The 21,655-nt window shown below is 43.3% G+C and overlaps 1 protein-coding gene across 1 annotated transcript in view; it reads right to left on the minus strand.

Moving 5' to 3' along the window:
• Window positions 1-1,909: 1,909 nt before the first annotated feature.
• The window catches only part of prima1 (proline rich membrane anchor 1), a 61,921-nt gene continuing 42,175 nt past the window's right edge, over window positions 1,910-21,655 (minus strand). The window contains 1 exon segment of the mRNA XM_042322698.1: window positions 1,910-6,676. Coding sequence (XP_042178632.1) covers window positions 6,577-6,676 — 100 coding nt within the window. The 3' untranslated portion in view covers window positions 1,910-6,576.

Raw genomic sequence — 21,655 nt, forward strand, 5'->3', positions numbered from 1 at the left:
GGATATTTTGTATAGATGGGTGATAGAAAAAATATATGTTATCCATTTTGAATTCAGGCTGTAACACTACCAAATGTGGAATAAGTCAAGGGGTATGAATACTTTCTAAAGGCACTGTATATCCACACACTCAAAATTTGGGAATGGTTAGGGTACATTGTTTTAGACCATGCCGCCAAATATGCTAATGTGCCCCCACCAGCACATTGCTCCTACCTACATTTCAAAGTGCAGTGAAAGTAAGGTAAACAATCATTTATTTTACAACAATAAAACCTTAATTCAACTGTAAAAATACAGTATTTTTACTGCAACTCAGTAGCTGGTAACTTACTGTCAAATTACAGGTAATTGTTTACAGTGTCTGCCATACGCACATATACTATATACTATAAGTATAACTGTAGAACCTGTAAATGGTCTACCTGGAACCAGGGGTTCTTCGTGACAGGGTTGGAACTCAAAAGGCTTCCCCTACATGGACAAATCAAAGGATTCTATATGGCTCCCCAAAAAGTTCCTCCATTCGGGACAAATTACATAACTCTGTAACCAGAGAGTTCTTCATGACAGGGTTCTATGTAGAACCCAAAAGGGTTCCCCTACAGGGACAAAATGAAGAACCCACGAGGGTTCCCTGGGAGAGGGTTCTAAAAAAATCAAAGGGTTCTACGTGACACCCAAAAGGGTTCCCAAATAGGGACAAATGAGGGAATATCTATAGGTTCTAATCTTTTAATAATCTTTATTATCCTCTCCAGCGGTGTATCAGGAAATTCAGTTTACTGGCAACAGAGGTTGTGAGGTTGGCTCCCAAATAGTCAGAATTTTGCTGGTCTGCAAAACCACGACCATCATTATGTGAACAGAAGCTGAGAATCATGATTTATTCCTTTCATAATCTTAAGAGAATGTGATTGCGCGTTTAGGGACCTGTTGTGTAGCCTAAACATGCAATTTCTTTCAGCAACATAAAAGCTGACAGTATTTCATTTTCAACCACATAAAATACACCTTCCTAATATTGAGTTACACCTTCTTTGCCCTCAGAACAGCCGGGGGCTCTAATCGCCCGCTTATGTTGCTTATGCCTGGAGCCAGCCCAGATTATACTATATTTAGAAAGCATATAAGTCATTCCAAGCCTTATTCATACAGTTTTGTTGAATAGGAAATACATCAAATGAAATATGTAATATTTTCATCATATACAACTTTCCCCATATACAACTGTGTACTTGAACTTGTGTCCTCTAAAGTGACGACACCTCAGCAATTTATATTTTAAAAAATGTCCAGAAAGGTTTAAACCTGTCTTAGAGTATGCAGCATTACTAGTTATTGTTTACTGCCTCTCATAATAAATAATTACTTTTGGGGATGACGTACATTACATTTTAGATTACATTTAGTTACATTTAACTGGTTAACTCCTGCGACCTGTACAGGTTTCTTTGAAGTGCGTTAATGCAATCAGTCGTAAAGCAATACAAAGCCTATATTGTACTATGCAAAGGAATAAAGCACACATAAAAGCCTGTTGCAATAAATCCCTGTATATAGAGGTCATTGAGGACTAAAAGTAAGTACCCACTGGGCACACACTGGCTGAATAAATGTTGTTTCCATGTCATTTGAATGAAGTTACATTGAACAAACGTGGAATAGATGTTGAATTGACTGTCTGTGCCCTTCCAATGTTGTGTTCATCAAGTTTTTCAGGGCCAAATCCCAATTTGAGATTTTTGGGGGGTTTATTAAATCATGCATTGATATCAGTGAGAAATGTGCACAATGCGTTTTCAAAGGGTTGATCCCTAATTGATTGGAAACAGTACAATCCCTCCAACAACGATCCACACAGTCTTGGAATCATTGAGGAAGCAATATGGAACAAACTGACAATAGATCATATTCAATAGTACAATTTTATTGAAAACTAAAAAAAAGTCAGCAGGTTGCAATTTAAATTAGTTCAATGCACAATATATATATGTATATATTTATTGTTTTGGTATGTGATGCATACATTGTGCAACAACCTTTAATTACTCAAATATACATGAATGGCTTGTTCCAGACACACAACAACATTTACTCAACTCAGACTGGTAGCATTTCAACATCTTGTTTCTTAATATTTAATCCTATAAACGTACAGTATTTTATTTACTCTGTACACACGAGAAACAGTCAAGAAGACAAGTCTTAAATACTGATATTTACATTCATGCTATTTTTGTTATACTTATTTTGTACATTATAATACACCACTATGTTCATGTAGTGGAGTTAACTGTAGGTATAGACTGTATGGGCTGTAGGTATAGACTATGCAAAGAGTGTGTCCAGTATGATTTCTTTTGTAGCATGAAATGAAGAAGGACGGACAGCTTGGGCATACAGACAGTTACCTTTGTGTGCAAGATGATGATCTATGAGCTCTGTTATCATTGTATTTTACTCTTCTTCTGATGTGAATAAATGTTTGATTTTAATGTATGTTGAATTTCAGCATGTTAACCCATTATGACCCACTTCCCTACAGCCCACTAAAGCTGTGTATCCTTAGGGAGAGGGGGATTGGAAGAATCACTCTTCAGAAGAAATATAACTTTTTGATCTAACCACAGGCAGATCATTCGGCAAAAAAAAAAGGATACACGTCAAAATGTTCCCAATGTTTACGTAGATTAAAGGGATAGTACAACCAAATTACAAAATGACATGTTTGTTTCCTAACCTTCCTAACCGTAGTCAGTTTGCTTATGCATCTACTGACCACTATCGGCTTACAGCATTTTCCAATCAAATGCAATATTAGCAATGGCTTCTAACCAGGTCAATGACTTCTCACCAAGTCACATTTCTACACAATCCCTTTTGGAGACTTTGGGAGGATTTGAGCATGACATTTAATTCATGATGATATCGGGTACATTGACTTTGAGAAAGAATCAACAATGTTAGCTACAATGCTTTTAGGAAACACACCTTGAAAACAATGCAGTACCAAACATATTGTAGGTGGAGTAATTTACTGCGGTAGCTATTAGGGACTGTTCGAAAATGACTGCATGGGGGGGGGGTTCCAACTCGAGACGTCATTAAAAAAAACGTTTAAAATGCACCCCCCTCCCCAATGTAAAACATATTTTCACATGACCCTCCCCTTGTAATTGAAAATAATTAAATACCCTCCCCCTTTATTAAATTAACTCAAAATAATGATTACAACCACAGTAATAGTGATAAAGTAGTCCTACCTCCTTAATACCATCAGGGGTGCATATTTGCAGGTCAGATAAAAAAAGTACCTTTTAAAAACACATATCATGCAATTCTAGTCAATGTACATGACTGAAGATATTAGCTAAATGTATTTTGTTTTTATATCATTTTTTTCTGAGTTAATAGTCGTCGGGCCAGAACATAATATAATAGCAGCCCGATTCATAGGCCTACACTATTTTGAACACCATTTTGAACACATCTTTTTAGTACATCACTAATTCAATGACAATAACATACTCGTGTAGATAAACGTCTCTACTCAATCTACATCGTGGAAGTTCAGCTTTACATCGTGATTGAAATGTAAAGGCAATGTTTACGGTAAAACTCTGCATTCGTCAGCTCAATCGGAAAATACCTTTACATTTCTATCGCAAGATCTGTCACACTTCAGCGTTACAGATTGAATAGAGACCAAAATGTCTCTAGGTGAATTCGTTTTGTAGCTTATGTCTATTTATCTGTGCGTTGATTGGGGAAAAACAGGCAGCCTACCCTACTTTTTATTAGCTCAAAACAATCCGCTTGGTTGCAAGAGAAACTGTCGCTCCCAAAATGTCACAAAAGAAAGGCCGATTTAGAAAATAGAAGTTTCAGGGAAGAATGAACAGAGAGATATGTATTAATTTTACCACATTTCTCCGATGCTAAACCAGTGTGTCTTGTTTGCAACCAAACTGTCGCTGTTTGCAAATAATTAAATCTAAGATGTTATATGATTCTAAGCATTGTAGCCTACTTGCCACCCCAGACAGAAGCCCGACGCAGAAAAATGTACGCTTTAACTGCTGGCTGCTCTTCCATGGCTTAACCCAACAAGAGACAGTCACAAGCGCATTCCTAAAAACTGCCTGGGTTTAAAAATCTTCCCTTTTAGAGCAAGTGAATAGCTCAATTGGTAGCGACAGAGTTACACATTGTAGGCCTATTAGATTACTTCCCAAGCAATGTTTTTTTCAAATATTCTCGGCTATAAGACTTCATAGCTTAACCTCTGAATGACAGAGACAAACCAAAGATATTCCCCATATGCATCGGAGTTGCGTCTTTGGGCATTTTGCAACTTGTTTCTAGCATAAAGCATCGGGGAGAAAAACATTGTTATAAAGTCACTTTATATATGCAGAATCCGTTTTAATTTCTTCAAAATCTTAACCTAACAAGCAAGGGGTATGATTTTGCAAGTTTCTTTAACAAGAAACTAGGCTATGGCATACCCTCACATAGGCCTACTCCTTCAATTCGAGCACTGGTTTTAACTTAACAGACCAAGCCATTCACGGACACTGAGGTATTTAAGAGTGGTGACACTATTGGAGGAATTGGCCAACAAATCTATGGATAGCCTTTAGTTTTGTCTGTTAAAACAGGTAGGCCTACCTTTTATTTCTTAAATAGGAAGAAATCGGCTTCAACACATAGATGTGTTGTTGTTAGTCAATTAGCATAATTTCATCCTCATGTGCTGTCCACCTCCTGATTGATTGCACCGTGGCTTTCACTTCACGTTTCTGCACCACAAAGCTTTCATGGAAGCACTCAAAATCTGTCTGATTCTGAAAAACATGTTGTTTTGTGGCCTTTGGAGTGGCAAATATCAAAGATACGAGTGTGACAAATATGAGCCCAGAGCCGACGGCGGCAGCCAATGTGGGTACTGTGGCATAGGCTAGTGTATAAGGTAGGCCCATGCAAGCAGATGGGTAAAGTTGGTTAGGATGGAATAAATTATATAGGAAAACCTGCAAAACAGCAAATATAAACCAGGGGAAAAATGCAATACCCTCTCCTGTGCACAATAAAAATCTACACAATCCTCCCCAAAGCAAAAACAAAAGTTACACACCCCTCCCTTATTTTGGAGCGCCCCTCCTGCGCAGTCATTTTACAACTGTCTTTTAGATATGTATCCAGTAGGCTATTAGGGTAGAAACTGCAGGTTAGCCATTAATGAAATGCTGAACCCTGGCTTTGTTAAGGGTGGAAAGCCCATAGGCAAAGCTAACATCCAAAGTTTTCAGTGCATTTAAGGTGTAGGTCATTAACCCAAATCCAGAAGACTGAATCCTGGAGCCAAACTTTATAATAGAGACTTTGACAAAAGAGTACAGAATGCAATTTTGGAATGCATTTTTTGGGGAAACATATACTTACAAATAAAAATAAAAAGGTTAATTCTACCTTTCTTAAAGGTAGACTCAGCAATATTGCATCATCATACACAGCGGGGCAATAACAAATGAACAAACTTGAAAGACTGCCGCTATTGGCTCTTCCCAATTTGAGCCCCCTCTTGAGGCATGCCCACATTTCTGTAAGCAGGAAGTCGCTCCACTGTGCATCATGATGTCATATTGCTAAATCCACATTGAATATAGCCCCTGTAAAAACTCTTTGAGTCACATATGTGTAATTCTATGGGCTGAGTTCTCCCATTGATTAATATAGTCTAGACATACAGATCTGCGTCGGAAAGCACTAAACAGGATCCATAACTGGTCGGCATTGGATACTCTCATGTCCTATTTTCATAATAAGGAAACAACCCTTGGGAACATATCTCATATCCTTTCAAATTGCATAGTCAGAGACCAAAAGCAATACATTGAACTCTTTACGATGACAGTCCTTCTTTTGTCATATTTTGGTGTACAGACCACTGCAATCCTTGTCCATCAACATGATTTTGTGTTTCAAGTAGAATGTCAATTAACAAAAGGCGTCATCAAGGAACCTTCAGAGGCAGGAGAGGAAGGGGAAGGGGGGGACAAGACAATGAAACGTGGAGGGTTGCGGGAAGTGCAGAAAGAGAAAGACAGAAATCATTGCATTCAACAGAAAGTGCATGCGATTTTTTATCCTCTGTATTTCGTGTCGCTTCTGTCCACTTAGGGGTCTCCAAGGTGATGTATGGACTTCCAGATTTGGCCAATGTGCTGGCAGCTGTTATCGAGTGCCCGCTAGACATCGAGTCCACACTAGACGAGCCATCCCGTTAAGGCTTCCAGTGCTAAGCCCTCAAGCCCTGCGTGTGAAGGAGTCAGCTACTGAGTTCCAAACCCGGATTAATATATTTATCAATGCTATTCTCTTTCACAGACCTACGGCCAAGCTCTCTTTCATATGGTCCCACAATGGTCTGAAGCATGATTTGCTGTTGGGTTGCAAGTTCATACTCTCCCTCCTACCAGCCCCCCTGCCTTCTCAAAGTCAAGGAGGGCTTCTTGTCATTTCTAGTGGTTTGGGGTTGTGGTTGCCGTGATCCTTCTATCTGGGCACTTCCTACACCCCTGTGTTGTTGGTGTCCACCGTCTTCTTGCTGCGCGAGCTCATGGCGTACTCCCCTCGGCTTGTTCCATTCTCCTCCTTCCGTAAGGGTTTCCTATGACACAGGTGACAAAAATAATCAGATGTCAACATGTGAACAGTACTGCTCCTGTGACTACATCTGATGCATACAGTTGTTCTATGTCTTGCACCTGTGTCCTTTAACTCCCTTGTTGGTTCATTTGAAATCAATTGACTCTGAAGAGTATATCCACATTCATGGAAGAGAAGACAAGCATTGGCCAATCTGTCGCAAGTCAAAAGTGAAATGTGCATGCACCCTCCACAAGATTCAAAGCATTTATGCTTACGACACAAGTGGGGAGAATATTATTTTGACTGCAGATGGATACAATGAAGATAGCAATCTAGCTAGCTAGATAGGTTCAAATTGTTTACAATTACTTATAGCTATTAGCTTACTATTACTTCAGCTACAGCAGCTAGCTAGCCTGCCAACTTAGAGACATTACTGTGCAGCCGTCTTCATCGACCTGGCTAAGGCTTTCGACTCTGTCAATCACAACATTCTTATTGGCAGACTCAACAGCCTTGGTTTCTCAAATGATTGCCTCGCCTGGTTCACCAACTACTCCTCTGGTAGAGTTCAGTATGTCAAATCGGAGGGCCTGTTGTCCGGACCTCTGGCAGTCTCTATGGGGGTGCCACAAGGTTCAATTCTTGGGCCGACTCTCTTCTCTGTATACATCAATGATGTCGCTCTTGCTGCTGGTGATACTTTGATCCACCTCTACGCAGACTACACCATTCTGTATACCTCTGGCCCTTCTTTCACTGTGTTAACTAACCTCCAGATGAGCTTCAATGCCATACAACTCTCCTTCCGTGGCCTCCAACTGCTCTTAAAACTTCTTAGGGCTGAGATCCCGCTAACGGGATTGATATGACAACAGCCAGTGAAAGTGCAGGGTGCCAAATTCAAAACAACAGAAATCCCATAATTAAAATTCCTCAAACATAGAAGTATTTCACACCATTTTAAAGATACGCTTCTTGTTAATCCCACCACAGTGTCCGATTTCAAATAGGCTTTACAGCGAAAGCACCACAGACAATTATGTTAGGTCAGAGCCAAGTCACAGAAAAGCACAGCCATTTTTCCAGCCAAAGAGAGGAGTCACAAAATTCAGAAATAGAGATAAAATTAATCACTAACCTTTGATGATCTTCATCAGATGACACTCATAGGACTTCATGCTACACAATACATATATGTTTTGTTTAAAAAAATCTCAATATACATTGGTGCATTATGTTCAGTAGTTCCAAAAACATCCGGTGATTTTGCAGAGAGCCACATCAATTTACAGAAATACTCATTATAAATGTTGATGAAAATACAAGTGTTATGCATGGAACTTTAGATACACTTCTCCTTAATGCAACCGCTGTGTCAGATTTCAAAAAAGCTTTACGGAAAAAGCAAACCATGCTATAATCTGAGTACAGTGCTCAGACACAAAAACCGTACAGATACCCACCATATTGTGCAGTCAACATTAGTCAAAAATAGCTTTATAAATATTCACTTTGATGATCTTCATCAGAATGCACTCCGAGGAATCTGTTCGATAATGTCCATAATTTATGTCCAAATAGCTACTTTTGTTAGCGCGTTTTGTAAACAAATCCAAAGTCACGAAGGAGCAGACGAAATGTCAAAAGGTTCAGTTACAGTCCGTAGAAACATGTCAAACGATGTATAGAATCAATCTTTAGGATGTTTTTAACATAAATCTTCAATAATATTCCAACCGGAGAACTCCTTTGTCTGTAGAAAAGCAATGGAACAGAGATCGCTCTCACGTGAACGAGCATCACGAGCTCAAAGCATTCTGCCAGACCTCTGACTCATTCCCCTCTCATTCGCCCCCACTTCACAGTAGAAGCATCAAACTAGGTTCTAAAGACTGTTGACATCTAGTGGAAGCCTTTGGAAGTGCAACATGACCAATATCCCACTATCTTCAATAGGGAATGAGTTGAAAAACGACCAACCTCAGATTTCCCACTTCCTGGTTGGATTTCTTCTCATGTTTTTGCCTGCCATATGAGTTCTGTTATACTCACAGACATCATTCAAACAGTTTCAGAGTGTTTTCTATCCAAATATACAAATAATATGCATATATTAACAACTGGGACTGAGTAGCAGACAGTTTACTCTGGGTACCTCTGGGCACTGCAAAAATCACTAAAGCTGGAGACTCTTATCTCCCTCACTAGCTTTAAGCACCAGATGTCAGAGAAGCTCACAGATCACTGCACCTGTACATAGCTCCTCTGTATATAGCCAATCCAATCTACCTCATCCCCATACTGTATTTATTTATTTATCTTGCTCCTTTGCAACCCAGTATCTCAACTTGCACATTCATCTTCTGCACATTCTACCATTCCAGTGTTTAATTGCTATATTGTAATTACTTCACCACCATTGCCTATTTATTGCCTTACCTCTCTTATCCTACCTCCTTTGCACATGCTGTATATAGATTTTTCTACTGTATTATTGATTGTATGTTTGTTAATTCCATGTGTAACTCTGTGTTGCTGTATGTGTCAAACAGCTTTGCCTTATCTTGGCCAGGTCGCAGTTGCAAATGAGAACTTGTTCTCAACTAGCCTACCTGGTAAAATAAAGGTGAAATGAAAAAAATAGTTTGCCAGCAACACTCGTCTTACTAGACAAGGCTAGCTAGTTGGCTAGCCATGCAGAGAATACTACATATTGCCTATCAAGCCATTAGCATTGTAACAAATGCTAGCAAGGAAAGTAGCCAAACTGGATGGAAGTGAGCAAACCTCAGTCAACCAATCATACCATCTGACACTCATTTCAGAAATGAGGAGGTGTGTAACATCTTCCATTGCCCTCCACTAAAGCCAATGCGTACATCACTTGTCTTTTCTACCAAAAAGCTGTCTTAAGCATAGGTAAAAGATCTGAAGATCTTGAGATCAATAGTTAATAAACTCCAAGCTACTGTATACCTACTATTATGTTGAAAAGCATTGTGATTAAAAGAAAAAGCACACAGGAGTTGGTTACGAAAGCTATTTGTTATTATGATTGTAGAGGAAGGCCTATCTAAACCATAAACATACTATTGGGGAAGTTACTGGCTACGCACAAGGATTTAGTCAGAGTTTAATGCATGTGACACATTAAACTCATCTAATAAAAAAAGAAGAAGAATGGAATCTAAATGGAAAATGTGACACTTCTCCCAAGAGGTATACTTCCCTACAGATAGATAAGACGTAAATCCACACAACAGCTTTAATTTGTAATTGTGAATAAAAAATGGCCACCAGCGTTTAAGAGCTTAGACCTGGAGAGAGCTGGGCCTGGTATAATGCAGCCAGTGAGCAGTATATTGCAGTGGCTGATTCACAGCTGCTGAGGGTCATCAAAGTGAGTTATCCTGTTCTCCAAATGACTTTCTGCCGCCTTTAATGGCCCCGTGAGCGAACACAGTGGCCTCCTTCCCTAACTCAACCTACCCATCCTGTCGCTCCCCTAATTAAGAGATCCAAGATATGTGACCCTTTCAGGCAAGGACCCAAATAACTCAATTATGGGTCCCTGCAGGGATGGCAAGACTGGGCTTGATCAATGTGTCCAGGAGGTCCTGGGAGGGCTCTGTGTTCGTTCTCCCCATAATGTCACTTTTAGATGATGTGGACCGTCGTGCTGTGTCCATAATGATAACAGACAAATAAGATGGACATACAGATCTCTATAAGATCTCTTGGCTTTTTCAACCAGAATAAAGTCTGGATATGCTGTCTGCTTTTTCAGGGAAAGACACTGAAAATGGCTATATGCTCCTCATACGTAGCTGTAGTGTGAGACAATCCCCTTTGTTGGCATTATCATTTTTCGCCCCATACTTAATCAGCATATCAGCATATGAGGGATCTCAACTTTGCATGGTGACGGTTTTGGGATACAAGGCCTCTGTCTGTCTGAAACCCTTAAAAACAAACAAATGGGAAACTTTCTCAGTTCTGAAGCCACTCAGCCCATACACATGAATCCAGTCACTTTCCCCAGAGCCACCTCTCTCAAAGTTTCAGCAATGGTCGGGAATGCTTTTGCTCATTTGTGGTGATACTGTAAAAACAATCTGGGTCCCTCAAAGATGGGTGGATGAGACACGTCCTGTAGCCAGGCCATCTGTCCTCCAAACATGATTTTGATTGAATATGGCCCATCCTCAAGGACTTGAGGATGTGCACTCATGAGGGGCATAGTACCATTTTCTGTTTATCATCGACCATCACATTCAAGTAATATGCGCACATCCCGACATCAACAAGCTCTGTAGCAGGGTAACTAATGCTGGGACCTTGACAAACTAACTGTGAGCGAGTGATGATCATGAAAACATGCAAAACTGATGGCTATAGCTATGTTCAACAATTATATTATTCTTCTATTACTCTATTTGTGATATTTCACTTTGCCTCGCTGGATTTCTAGGTAATCAATCTTCTGATGACATCTGTAATGTTGTAGACGATAAGCATGTGATTACGTGTTTGTTAACTTGCACGAGCTGCATTTGAAATTGCATGTGATCGTATCCACTGCTAAGTACACAAAGAGGTTTCGGAGGTGCGCGTGGAACTTTTCATGATACGGACAGGAAATGGGTCTGTACGAAAGAGCATCATTTATGATATCAGAAGAACATTTTGTTCAAACGCAGTAAGCTCAGTCAGCCATTTAAAAGGTCAAATCTTTTGTGAGGAGACAATCTTTGCAGACCGCAACAGCCTCCTACCCTTCACGCCCTTCTTCACACACCGATTTAAGGCATGGTACAGTACCAGAGACTGACGTTCACAGCAAAGAAATTCACAGCACACGAATTGAGGGCCCCAGATGCTTTCAAACATAGTCTGCTGCTACAGGCTACCATGCCATCCAAGGGTCATTACCATAATACATACAGTACACCAGGGTCTATCAGAGAAGACAACATGGATCATTGCTGAATATGAGTCAGGGCACGAAACTCCCAGTCTTTCATTGTCAAGGCTAACGCTAATTCCTTATGCTGACCGTATAGTCATTCAGTGGCAGAGGAGTCAGTGACACAACCACAGAATAAAAATTCTCAAGTAGAAGCCATGGGTCTGTGATTCATTTACTATAATCACACCATCACTCCTGTCCCTCTGCTAGTAAGCCCTCTGTCTTTTTCAAGGAGTCATCCTGAGCAAGTGAGCGACTGAGAACTATCAAGCCCCAAAATGGCTGCTGAGGGGGCCAAAAGCCACTCCTCTATTGGTTGTCCCTTCTTCAGTTACAAAGTAGTGAGTCAAATGTTGTAGGGCCTATATCATAAGTTGAAAGTCACTGTGCCTCTGTTAGAAGTAGACTAAACTGCCTGATCTGTTTCAAAAGAAGCCATTTATGATCCAAGTTCCTTCTCAAGATGAGTAGGCTATAGGCAGCAGTAGAAGTTATGTAGTTATTTTGATGGCTGTAGTAGTCTTTGTTGTTTTGGCCACTGGTCAAGCCATACTCATTGTAACTGGCAGCTCTGTGGTGGCTCTTGGGGCCTTACATAACGTGCCAGGGGGAGAGTGAAGAAATTAGCTTTCAGCAGAGTCGCTGTGTCACTCCTTTCATTTGGGCTGACTCAGCTGGCAAACACACACAAACACGCGCACACACACACACACTCAAACCTTCCTCTCCTCCTTCTCCTGATGGACAGCAAAACCTTGAGACTGAGGTCCTAGCAGCGACCAGACCCTTTCCCATGGTCCTTAAGAGGACTTGGCGACTGCCTGGGTTGACTGTGTGTGTGTGTGTTTGTTTGTGTGTGTGTGTCTTCACAGGGAAGTGGTAAGGCAAACATGTCTTCCAGTCACAGCAGTGACTTCAATCACCATTACCAGCAAATGGAGATCAAGTAAACATTTACAAGTACAGCACTTCTTATCTCTATGTACACAATGATACACTATGCAGTAAATACTACTGTGACCCAAAACAGAGACTAATGTTTCCTGGAGCTTGAATGTATAAACATTTTCATTAATTAAACAGATGCAACTTTGAGCGTTACTCAAATATATATTTTATTTACAGCAGCATAAAAAAAAGAAGCATAAAAAAACCTGACAGCATGACACATTCAGGATAATAATTGAAATGTAATCTTGGTTAACCCAGAACTAAAGTCTTGTGTAATTGGTCAGATGCTCAATTAAGTTCTGGGTCCATGTGTTAAGAGAAGAGGAACCGTAATGAAGAGCACCACCCTCTCTCTTTGCGATTCACGGGCAAGTCTATGGGCCAAATGTCCCCTCCCCTTCTGAAACTCAAAAGATGCTAACACCTGTGAAATCGTGATTTGTCCAAAGCACCGGAACTAATGCTGCTCGTTATCACACGCATCCCGTTGTATCATGACAGATCTACGGTACCATTTATGTACTGTAGGACGTCCACCAGAGATGAGCTGAAATTCAAATTGGGATATTGATATGGGTGAACTGGGTGAACCTCTCAAAGTGTGAGTTCAGAAAATGTTCAGGAGTTCAGCAGCATGTTTTTTGCAATGTAATGGTAAGTTCCCATGGTTCTGGTAAATTCCAGAACTTCCAGATGAACTTTTATGACGTGGGTGTCCACATTTAAATACATTTTTGAGCAGACAAATCTGTGAAAACGCTCTTCGTCCAGATTTTGCACAAACTGTTTAAGATGGTTTTCTTGTTGAGAAAACATAATATAATCATATTACAACCAACTTTACCAACCAACCAGGGAAATATGTCATATTATGGTTGTCTATTTTGATCAACCAAAAATTACATCAATAAGATATGTCAGATTTGCCTATTCATACTCAAGAGTACAGTCCTACCACTGACCTAGAAAACCCAGTGAACTTCTAGGTCTCAGGGCGGGTGACGTCGTCACCACACAATGTCTGCTACTAACGCACGCTAACTACAGATAACTGCCAAAATAAAGGAAAAATTTGATTAAATGAGGGATAAAAAGAATACAGTACCAGTCAAAAGTTTGGACACAGCTACTCATTCAAGGGTTTTCCATTATTTGTATTATTGTAGAATAATAGTGAAGATATCAAAACAATTAAATAACACACATGGAATCCTGTAGTAACAAAAAAAGTGTTAAACAAATCAAAATATATTTCCTATTTAAAATTCTTCAAAGTAACCACCCTTTGCCTTAATGACAGCTTTGCACACTCTTGGCATTCTCTCAATGAGCTTCACGTCCAACTCATCCCAAACCATCTCAGTTGGGTTGAGGTCAGGTGATTGTGGAGACTAGGTTATCTGATGCAGCACTCCATCACTCTCCTTCTTGGTCAAATAGCCCTTTTTAGGCCTGGATGTGTGTTGGGTCATTTTCCTGTTGAAAAACAAATGATAGTCCCACTAAGCGCAAACCAGATGGGATGACGTAACTCTGCAGAATGTTGTGGTAGCCATGCTGGTTAAGTGTGCCTTGAATTCTAAATAAATCACAGACAGTGTCACCAGCAAAGCACCCCCACACCATCCACACCCCCTCCTCCACACTTCACGGTGGGAACCACACATGTGGAGATCATCCGTTCACCTACACTGCGTCTCACTAAGACTCGGTGGTTGGAACCAAAAATCTCTAATTTGGACTCATCAGATCAAAGGACAGATTTCCACTGGTCTAATGTCCATTGCTCATGTTTCTTGGACCAAGTAAGTGTCTTCTTCTTATTGATGTCCTTTAGTAGTGGTTTCTTTGCAGCAATTCGACCATGAAGACCTGAGTCTCTTCTAAACAGTTGATATTGAGATGTGTCTGTTACTTGAACTCTGTGAAGCATTTATTTGGGCTGCAATCTTAGGTGCAGGTAACTCTAATGAATTATCCTCTGCAGCAGAGGTAATTCTGTGTCTTTATTTCCTGTGGCGGTCCTCATGAGAGCCAGTTTCATCATAGCACTTGATGGTTTATGCGACTGCACATGAAGAAACTTTCAACGTTCTTGAAATGTTCCACATTGACTGACCTTCATGTCTTAAAGTAATTATGGACTGTTGTTTCTCTTCGCTTATTTGAGCTGTTCTTGCCATAATATGGACATCGCATTTGACCAAATAGGGCTATCTTTTGTGTATCAACTCTACTGTCACGAGTCCGACCGAGGGTGGCTTCCCTTCCCGGGAGGGTGGCGCTTGCGGTCGTCGTCACCGGCCTATTAGCTGCCACTGATTGTCTTTCCTCCCCCTCCTTGTATGTTTATTGGTAGCACCTGTTTGTGATGATTAGTTGGGCTTCTTTAGACAGCCGGCCCGCCTGTTTGTTGTGCGGAATTAATTATTGTAACCTTCGGCTCTGTAGTAGAGGAACGTGTTTGTTCCTGGTCGTGAATTATCAGCTGTACATTTTTCATTCCCCGTGTTTGGGGCCGTTATTATTGTGAGCACCCTGTGGTGCGTTGGTGCATTAAAGAGCACAGCATTGTACTCTGTCTCCTGCGTCTGACTCCACACCCACGACACCCAGAGCATTACACCTACCTTGTCACAACACAACTGATTGGCTCAAACGCATTAAGAAGGAAAGAAATTCCACAAATTAACTTTTAACAAGGCACACCTGTTAATTGGGGCAGCAGGTAGCCTAGTGGTAAGAGTGTTGGGCCAGTAACCGAAAGGTTGCTAGATCAAATCCTCGAGCTGACAAGGTAAAAATCTGTTCTGCCCCTGAACAAGGCAGTTAACCCACTGTTCCTAAGCTGTCATTGTAATTAAGAATTTATTCTTAACTGACTTGCCTAGTTAAATAAAAAATGTAAATGCATTCCAGGTGACCTCATGAAGCTGGTTGAGAGAATGCCAAGATGTGCAAAGCTGTTATCAAGGCTGTAACGGTTTTCTAGTGGTGATGAAAGAGAGTCGGACCAAACTGCAGCGTGTCGATTGCGATCCATGTTTAATATAACCAAGAAACACGAACTTACAAAAAACAATAAACGAAACCGAAACAGCCTATCTGGTGCAAACTAACAACGAGTACACATAGGACACTAAGGACAATCACCCACGACAAACTCAAAGAATATGGCTGCCTAAATATGGTTCCCAATCAGAGACAACGATAAGCACCTGCCTCTGATTGAGAACCACTCCAGACAGCCATAGACCTTGCTAGACAACCCACTAAGCTACAATCCCAATACCACCACCAAAACCCCAAGACAAACACACCACAATTACAAAAACCCCATGCCACACCCTGGCCTGACCAAATACATAAAGATAAACACAAAATACTTTGACCAGGGCGTGACAGAACCCCCCTAAGGTGCGGACTCCCGAACGCACCTCAAAACAATAGGGAGGGTCCGGGTGGGCGTCTGTCCATGGTGGCGGCTCCGGCGCGGGACGTGGACCCCACTCCTTTAATGTCTTAGTCCCCTCTCCCTTCGTCCCTGGATAGTCCACCCTCGCCGCCGACCATGGCCTAGTAGTCCTCACCCAGAACCCCACTGGACTGAGGAACAGATCGGGACTGAAGGACAGCTCGGGACCGAGGCAGCTCGGGACTGAGGGGAAGCTCGGGAGTGAGAGAAAGCTCGGGAGTGAGAGAAAGCTCAGGAGTGAGAGAAAGCTCAGGAGTGAGAGAAAGCTCAGGAGTGAGAGAAAGCTCAGGAGTGAGAGGAAGCTCAGGAGTGAGAGGAAGCTCAGGAGTGAGAGGAAGCTCAGGAGTGAGAGGAAGCTCAGGAGTGAGAGGAAGCTCAGGCAGGTAGATAGATCTACCTCCTGGCTGGCTGGTGGTTTCAGCAGATCCTGGCTGACTGGCAGATCCTGGCTGACTGGCAGATCTGGAAGAGTCTGGTTGACTGGCAGATCTGGAAGAGTCTGGTTGACTGGCAGATCTGGAAGAGTCTGGTTGACTGGCAGATCTGGAAGAGTCTGGCTGACTGGCAGATCTGGAAGAGTCTGGCAGACTGGCGATGCTGGGCAGACCGGCGGCGCCGGGCAGACTGGCGGCGCGCCGGGCAGACTGGCGGCGCCGGGCAGACTGGCGACGCTGGGCAGACTGGCGACGCTGGGCAGACTGGCGGTGCTGGGCAGACTGACGACGCTGGGCAGACTGACGACGCTGGGCAGACTGGCGGTGCTGGGCAGACTGGCGATGCTGGGCAGACTGGCGATGCTGGGCAGACTGGCGATGCTGGGCAGACTGGCGATGCTGGGCAGACTGATGGCGCTGGGCAGACTGGCGATGCTGGGCAGACTGGGGGCACTGGCGGCGCTGGGCAGACTGGCGGCACTAGCTGCTCCATATAGGCTGACAGCTCTGGCGGCTTCTTACAGACTGACCGCTCTGGCGGCTCCGTGCTGACTGGCAGCTCCTTGCAGACTGGCAGCTCCTTGCAGACTGGCAGCTCCTTACAGACTGACAGCTCCGTGCAGACTGACAGCTCCGTGCAGACTGACAGCTCCGTGCAGACTGGCTGCTCCATGCAGACTGGCTGCTCCATGCAGACTGACAGCTCTGGCTGCTTCATGCAGACTGACAGCTCTGGCTGCTCCATGTAGACTGGCTGCTTCATGCAGACTGGCAGCTCGGGCTGCTTCATGTAGACTGACAGCTCTGGCTGCTCCATGCGGACTGACAGCTCTGGCTGCTCCATGTAGACTGACTGCTTCATGCAGACTGGCAGCTCGGGCTGCTTCATGTAGACTGACAGCTCTGGCTCCTCCATGCAGACTGACAGCTCTGACTGCTCCATGCAGACTGACAGCTCTGGCTGCTTCATGCAGACTGGCAGCTCTGGCTGCTCTATGTAGACTGGCTGCTTCATGCAGACTGGCAGCTCGGGCTGCTTCATGTAGACTGACAGCTCTGGCTGCTCCATGCGGACTGACAGCTCTGGCTGCTCCATGCAGACTGACAGCTCTGGCTGCTCCATGCGGACTGACAGCTCTGGCTGCTCCATGCGGACTGACAGCTCTGGCTGCTCCATGTAGACTGGCTGCTTCATGCAGACTGGCAGCTCGGGCTGCTTCATGTAGACTGACAGCTCTGGCTGCTCCATGTAGACTGGCTGCTTCATGCAGACTGGCAGCTCGGGCTGCTTCATGTAGACTGACAGCTCTGGCTGCTCCATGCAGACTGACAGCTCTGACTGCTCCATGCAGACTGACAGCTCTGACTGCTCCATGCAGACTGACAGCTCTGACTGCTCCATGCAGACTGACAGCTCTGGCTGCTTCATGCAGACTGGCAGCTCTGGCTGCGCTGAACAGGCGGGAGACTCCTGCAGCGCTGTGTCGGAGGAAGGCTCTGGCTGCGCTAAACAGGCGGAAGACTCCGGCAGCGCTGGAGATGAGGAAAGCTCTAACAGCGCTAGATAGGCGTGAGACTCCGGCAGCGCAGGAGAGGAGAAAGGCTCTGGCTGCGCTAAACAGGCGGGAGGCTCCGGCAGCGCTGTAGAGGAGGAAGGCTCTGGCTGCGCTGAACAGGCGGGAGGCTCCGGCAGCGCTGTAGAGGAGAAAGGCTCTGGCTGCGCTGAACAGGCGGGAGGCTCCGGCAGCGCTGTAGAGGAGGAAGGCTCTGGCTGCGTTAAACAGGCGGGAGACTCCAGCAGCGCAGGAGAGGAGAAAAGCGCTGGCTGCGCTGAACAGGCGAGGCACACTGAAGGCCTGGTGCGTGGTGCTGGAACTGGTGGTACTGGATCGAGGACACGCACAGGAAGCCTGGTGCGGGGAGCTGCTACCGGAGGGCTGGGGTGTGGAGGTGGTACTGGATAGACCGGACCGTGCAGGCGCACTGGAGCTCTTGAGCACCGAGCCTGCCCAACCTTACCTGGCTCGATGCCCACTCTAGCCCGGCCGATACGAGGAGCTGGAATATACCGAACCGGGCTGTGCACCCGCACTGGAGACACCGTGCGCTCCACAGCATAACACGGTGCCTGCCCGGTCTCTCCAGCCCCCGGTAAGCACAGGGAGTTTGCGCAGGTCTCCTACCTGGCATAGCCATACTCCCTGTAAGCCCCCAAGAAATTTTGGGGCTGACTCTCGGGCTTCCATCCGCTCTGCCGTGCTAGCTCCTCATAATGCCGCCTCTCTGCTTTTGCTGCCTCCAGCTCGGCTTTGGGGCGACAATAATCTCCAGGCTCATTCCAGGGTCCTTTACCGTCCAATTCCTCCTCCCATGTCCATAACTCCAGGTGGTGCAACCTCTCCCACTGTAGCTGCTGCTGCTCCTGCTGCTGCTGCCTCTGTTGCCTCTTCTCCTGTTGCTCCTTTGGGCGGCTACACTCCCCTGGTTTAGCCCAGGGTCCTCTCCCGTCGAAGATCTCCTCCCATGACCAGAAATCCTTGGTGAGCATCTCCTTTTTCGGCTGCTCCTGCCTGTTGACACGCCGCTTGGTCCGTTGGTGGTGGGTGATTCTGTAACGGTTTTCTAGTGGTGATGAAAGAGAGTCGGACCAAACTGCAGCGTGTCGATTGCGATCCATGTTTAATATAACCAAGAAACACGAACTTACAAAAAACAATAAACGAAACCGAAACAGCCTATCTGGTGCAAACTAACAACGAGTACACATAGGACACTAAGGACAATCACCCACGACAAACTCAAAGAATATGGCTGCCTAAATATGGTTCCCAATCAGAGACAACGATAAGCACCTGCCTCTGATTGAGAACCACTCCAGACAGCCATAGACCTTGCTAGACAACCCACTAAGCTACAATCCCAATACCACCACCAAAACCCCAAGACAAACACACCACAATTACAAAAACCCCATGCCACACCCTGGCCTGACCAAATACATAAAGATAAACACAAAATACTTTGACCAGGGCGTGACAAAGGCAAAGGGTGGCTACTTTGAAGAACCTCAAATAGGTTCGCACACTTTACTATATGATACCATAAGTGTTATTTCTTAGTTTTAATGTATTCACTATTATTCTACAATGTAGAAAATACTAAAAATAAAGAAAAACCCTTGAATGAGTAGGTGTGTCCAAACCTTTGACTGGTACTGTATATTGTAGAAAGCAGGTGCTTCCACACAGGTGTGGTTCCTGAGTTAATTAAGCAATTAACATCCCATCATGTAGTGTATAAAAATGCCCAGTTGCCCAATAGAGATCCAGACACTTGAAGAATCTATGAAAAGGCGCATTGAAGCGGTTCTGAAGGCTAGTGGTGGCCCAACGCACTATTAAGAGACTTTATGTGGGTGTTTATTTTATTTTGGCAGTCACCTGTAGCTAGCAATTATAGTTAGTGAGTTTCTTCCTGCCCTTTTAGTCTGTAATTTACTGTGTGGGTGTACACTCACATTTCCCATTACCTACAGAGTATCCCTGGACAGGGAACTCCTAACCAATAAGGCCACTCTAGTATTTACATGTATATGTCCCCCATCCTAGCCTGGCCCAGTTTGGAATGTGCTGTGCTAGCTCTTCCCCTTCTCTTTAGAAATGTATTCGCTAGCACCTGCAATCCCCATCCATCCACATAAGACTTGGAATGTGTGTGTGTGTGTGTTGTATGGTAGAGTGTTGTGCGTGCATGGTGGCACCATGGGGATGTTTCATTGCGGAGCTGAGTCCCCCCCCGTAGGGCCGCACACAGACGGCCCCTCAATGGGCCCTCGGCACACATGACAGGTGGGTCATAACACATTGCAGGAGAACATAAATATTTCAAGACCCTTTTACGCAAGCCTCTCACTTTGTAGAAACCGGATGGTCTGTGTTCGTGAGATATTTGTTTTTTTACATTTGCAAAAGTACTGTCATTGGCGGTTGCTCCGGTAACAAGCAAGCTCACATAAAAGAAGTACTACAGTTTACTATAGAATACTATAGTACTTACTATATAATTATATAGTACTCTGCAGTAAACTGTAGTATACTGTAGAATACTACACTACACACTGCAGTATCCCTGGATTGCGTAGTGCTTAATAAATGTTTTTGTAGTATACTGTAGAATACTATACTCACACTGTAGTATCCCTCGATCGTGTAGTGCGTACTATATAATTTTGTAGTGTACTGTAGAATACACTACACAATGTAGTACCTTTCAGTCAATACCGTTTTTCTCAATCGCGTACAAGCAATCTGTGGATCTTTGTTGAAACGTATCTATAGCAGAACAGCAGTGTTCAAATGCTCAAATACATTTACAGAACTTCTGATAAATTTCTTGCATTAGTGAATACAAAATTCACTGTTAATTAAGTGTTCTGTTCACAGAATATAACACATCGCTTTCATCAAAAGAGAAATATGTGCAATTGTGATCAATGCTACAGAAAATCAGTAAAATATTACTGCACAAAATTCTAAATCATTATTGCACAACATTCTAAATCATTACTGCACAACATTCTAAATCATTCTATCAGTGTCATACCATGTACAATATATGGAAAGAGGGGATTGTCACTGTTATGATTTTATACAATATTGCGGAAATGCTGAGATGCAGAGAATGCAATTGGTCACTTCTAAGTAACTTTGGATTACTCCTAAGTCATCATCTTCAACATTGTGGCTACTGTTGCTGTGCACCAATGGAAAGTCTAAAGAACAATGAGCAAACCAGCCCTTGTATTGAATATATGGAATAGGATTGTGATGATACCGATGAATGAATCCTGCAGACAATGTGCTTTTAATTTTAAACACAACTTCATTTGATGTGTATGAAATTGTTTGTTTGACTTTGCCCATAATTCTGTACCTTTGGATAGTTATTCTTCCAATTGTGATCATCATGATTTAGTGACGGCAAAGAAAATGTATTGAACTACTGGAAATTTTGTCTGCTTGAACTCAAGCGATAAGCATGATTGCATTCATCTTTTCGCAGGCAGTCATGTTCTTTTGTTAAATCTATTTGTAAGTTTGATGGTATAATGTAGTTTTGATTAATGTATTTATGTTTCGAGAAGGCAAAAACATTTTGAAAACGCAT

The sequence above is a fragment of the Oncorhynchus tshawytscha genome, linkage group LG05, assembly GCF_018296145.1.
Source record: "Oncorhynchus tshawytscha isolate Ot180627B linkage group LG05, Otsh_v2.0, whole genome shotgun sequence".
Lineage (NCBI taxonomy): Eukaryota > Metazoa > Chordata > Actinopteri > Salmoniformes > Salmonidae > Oncorhynchus > Oncorhynchus tshawytscha.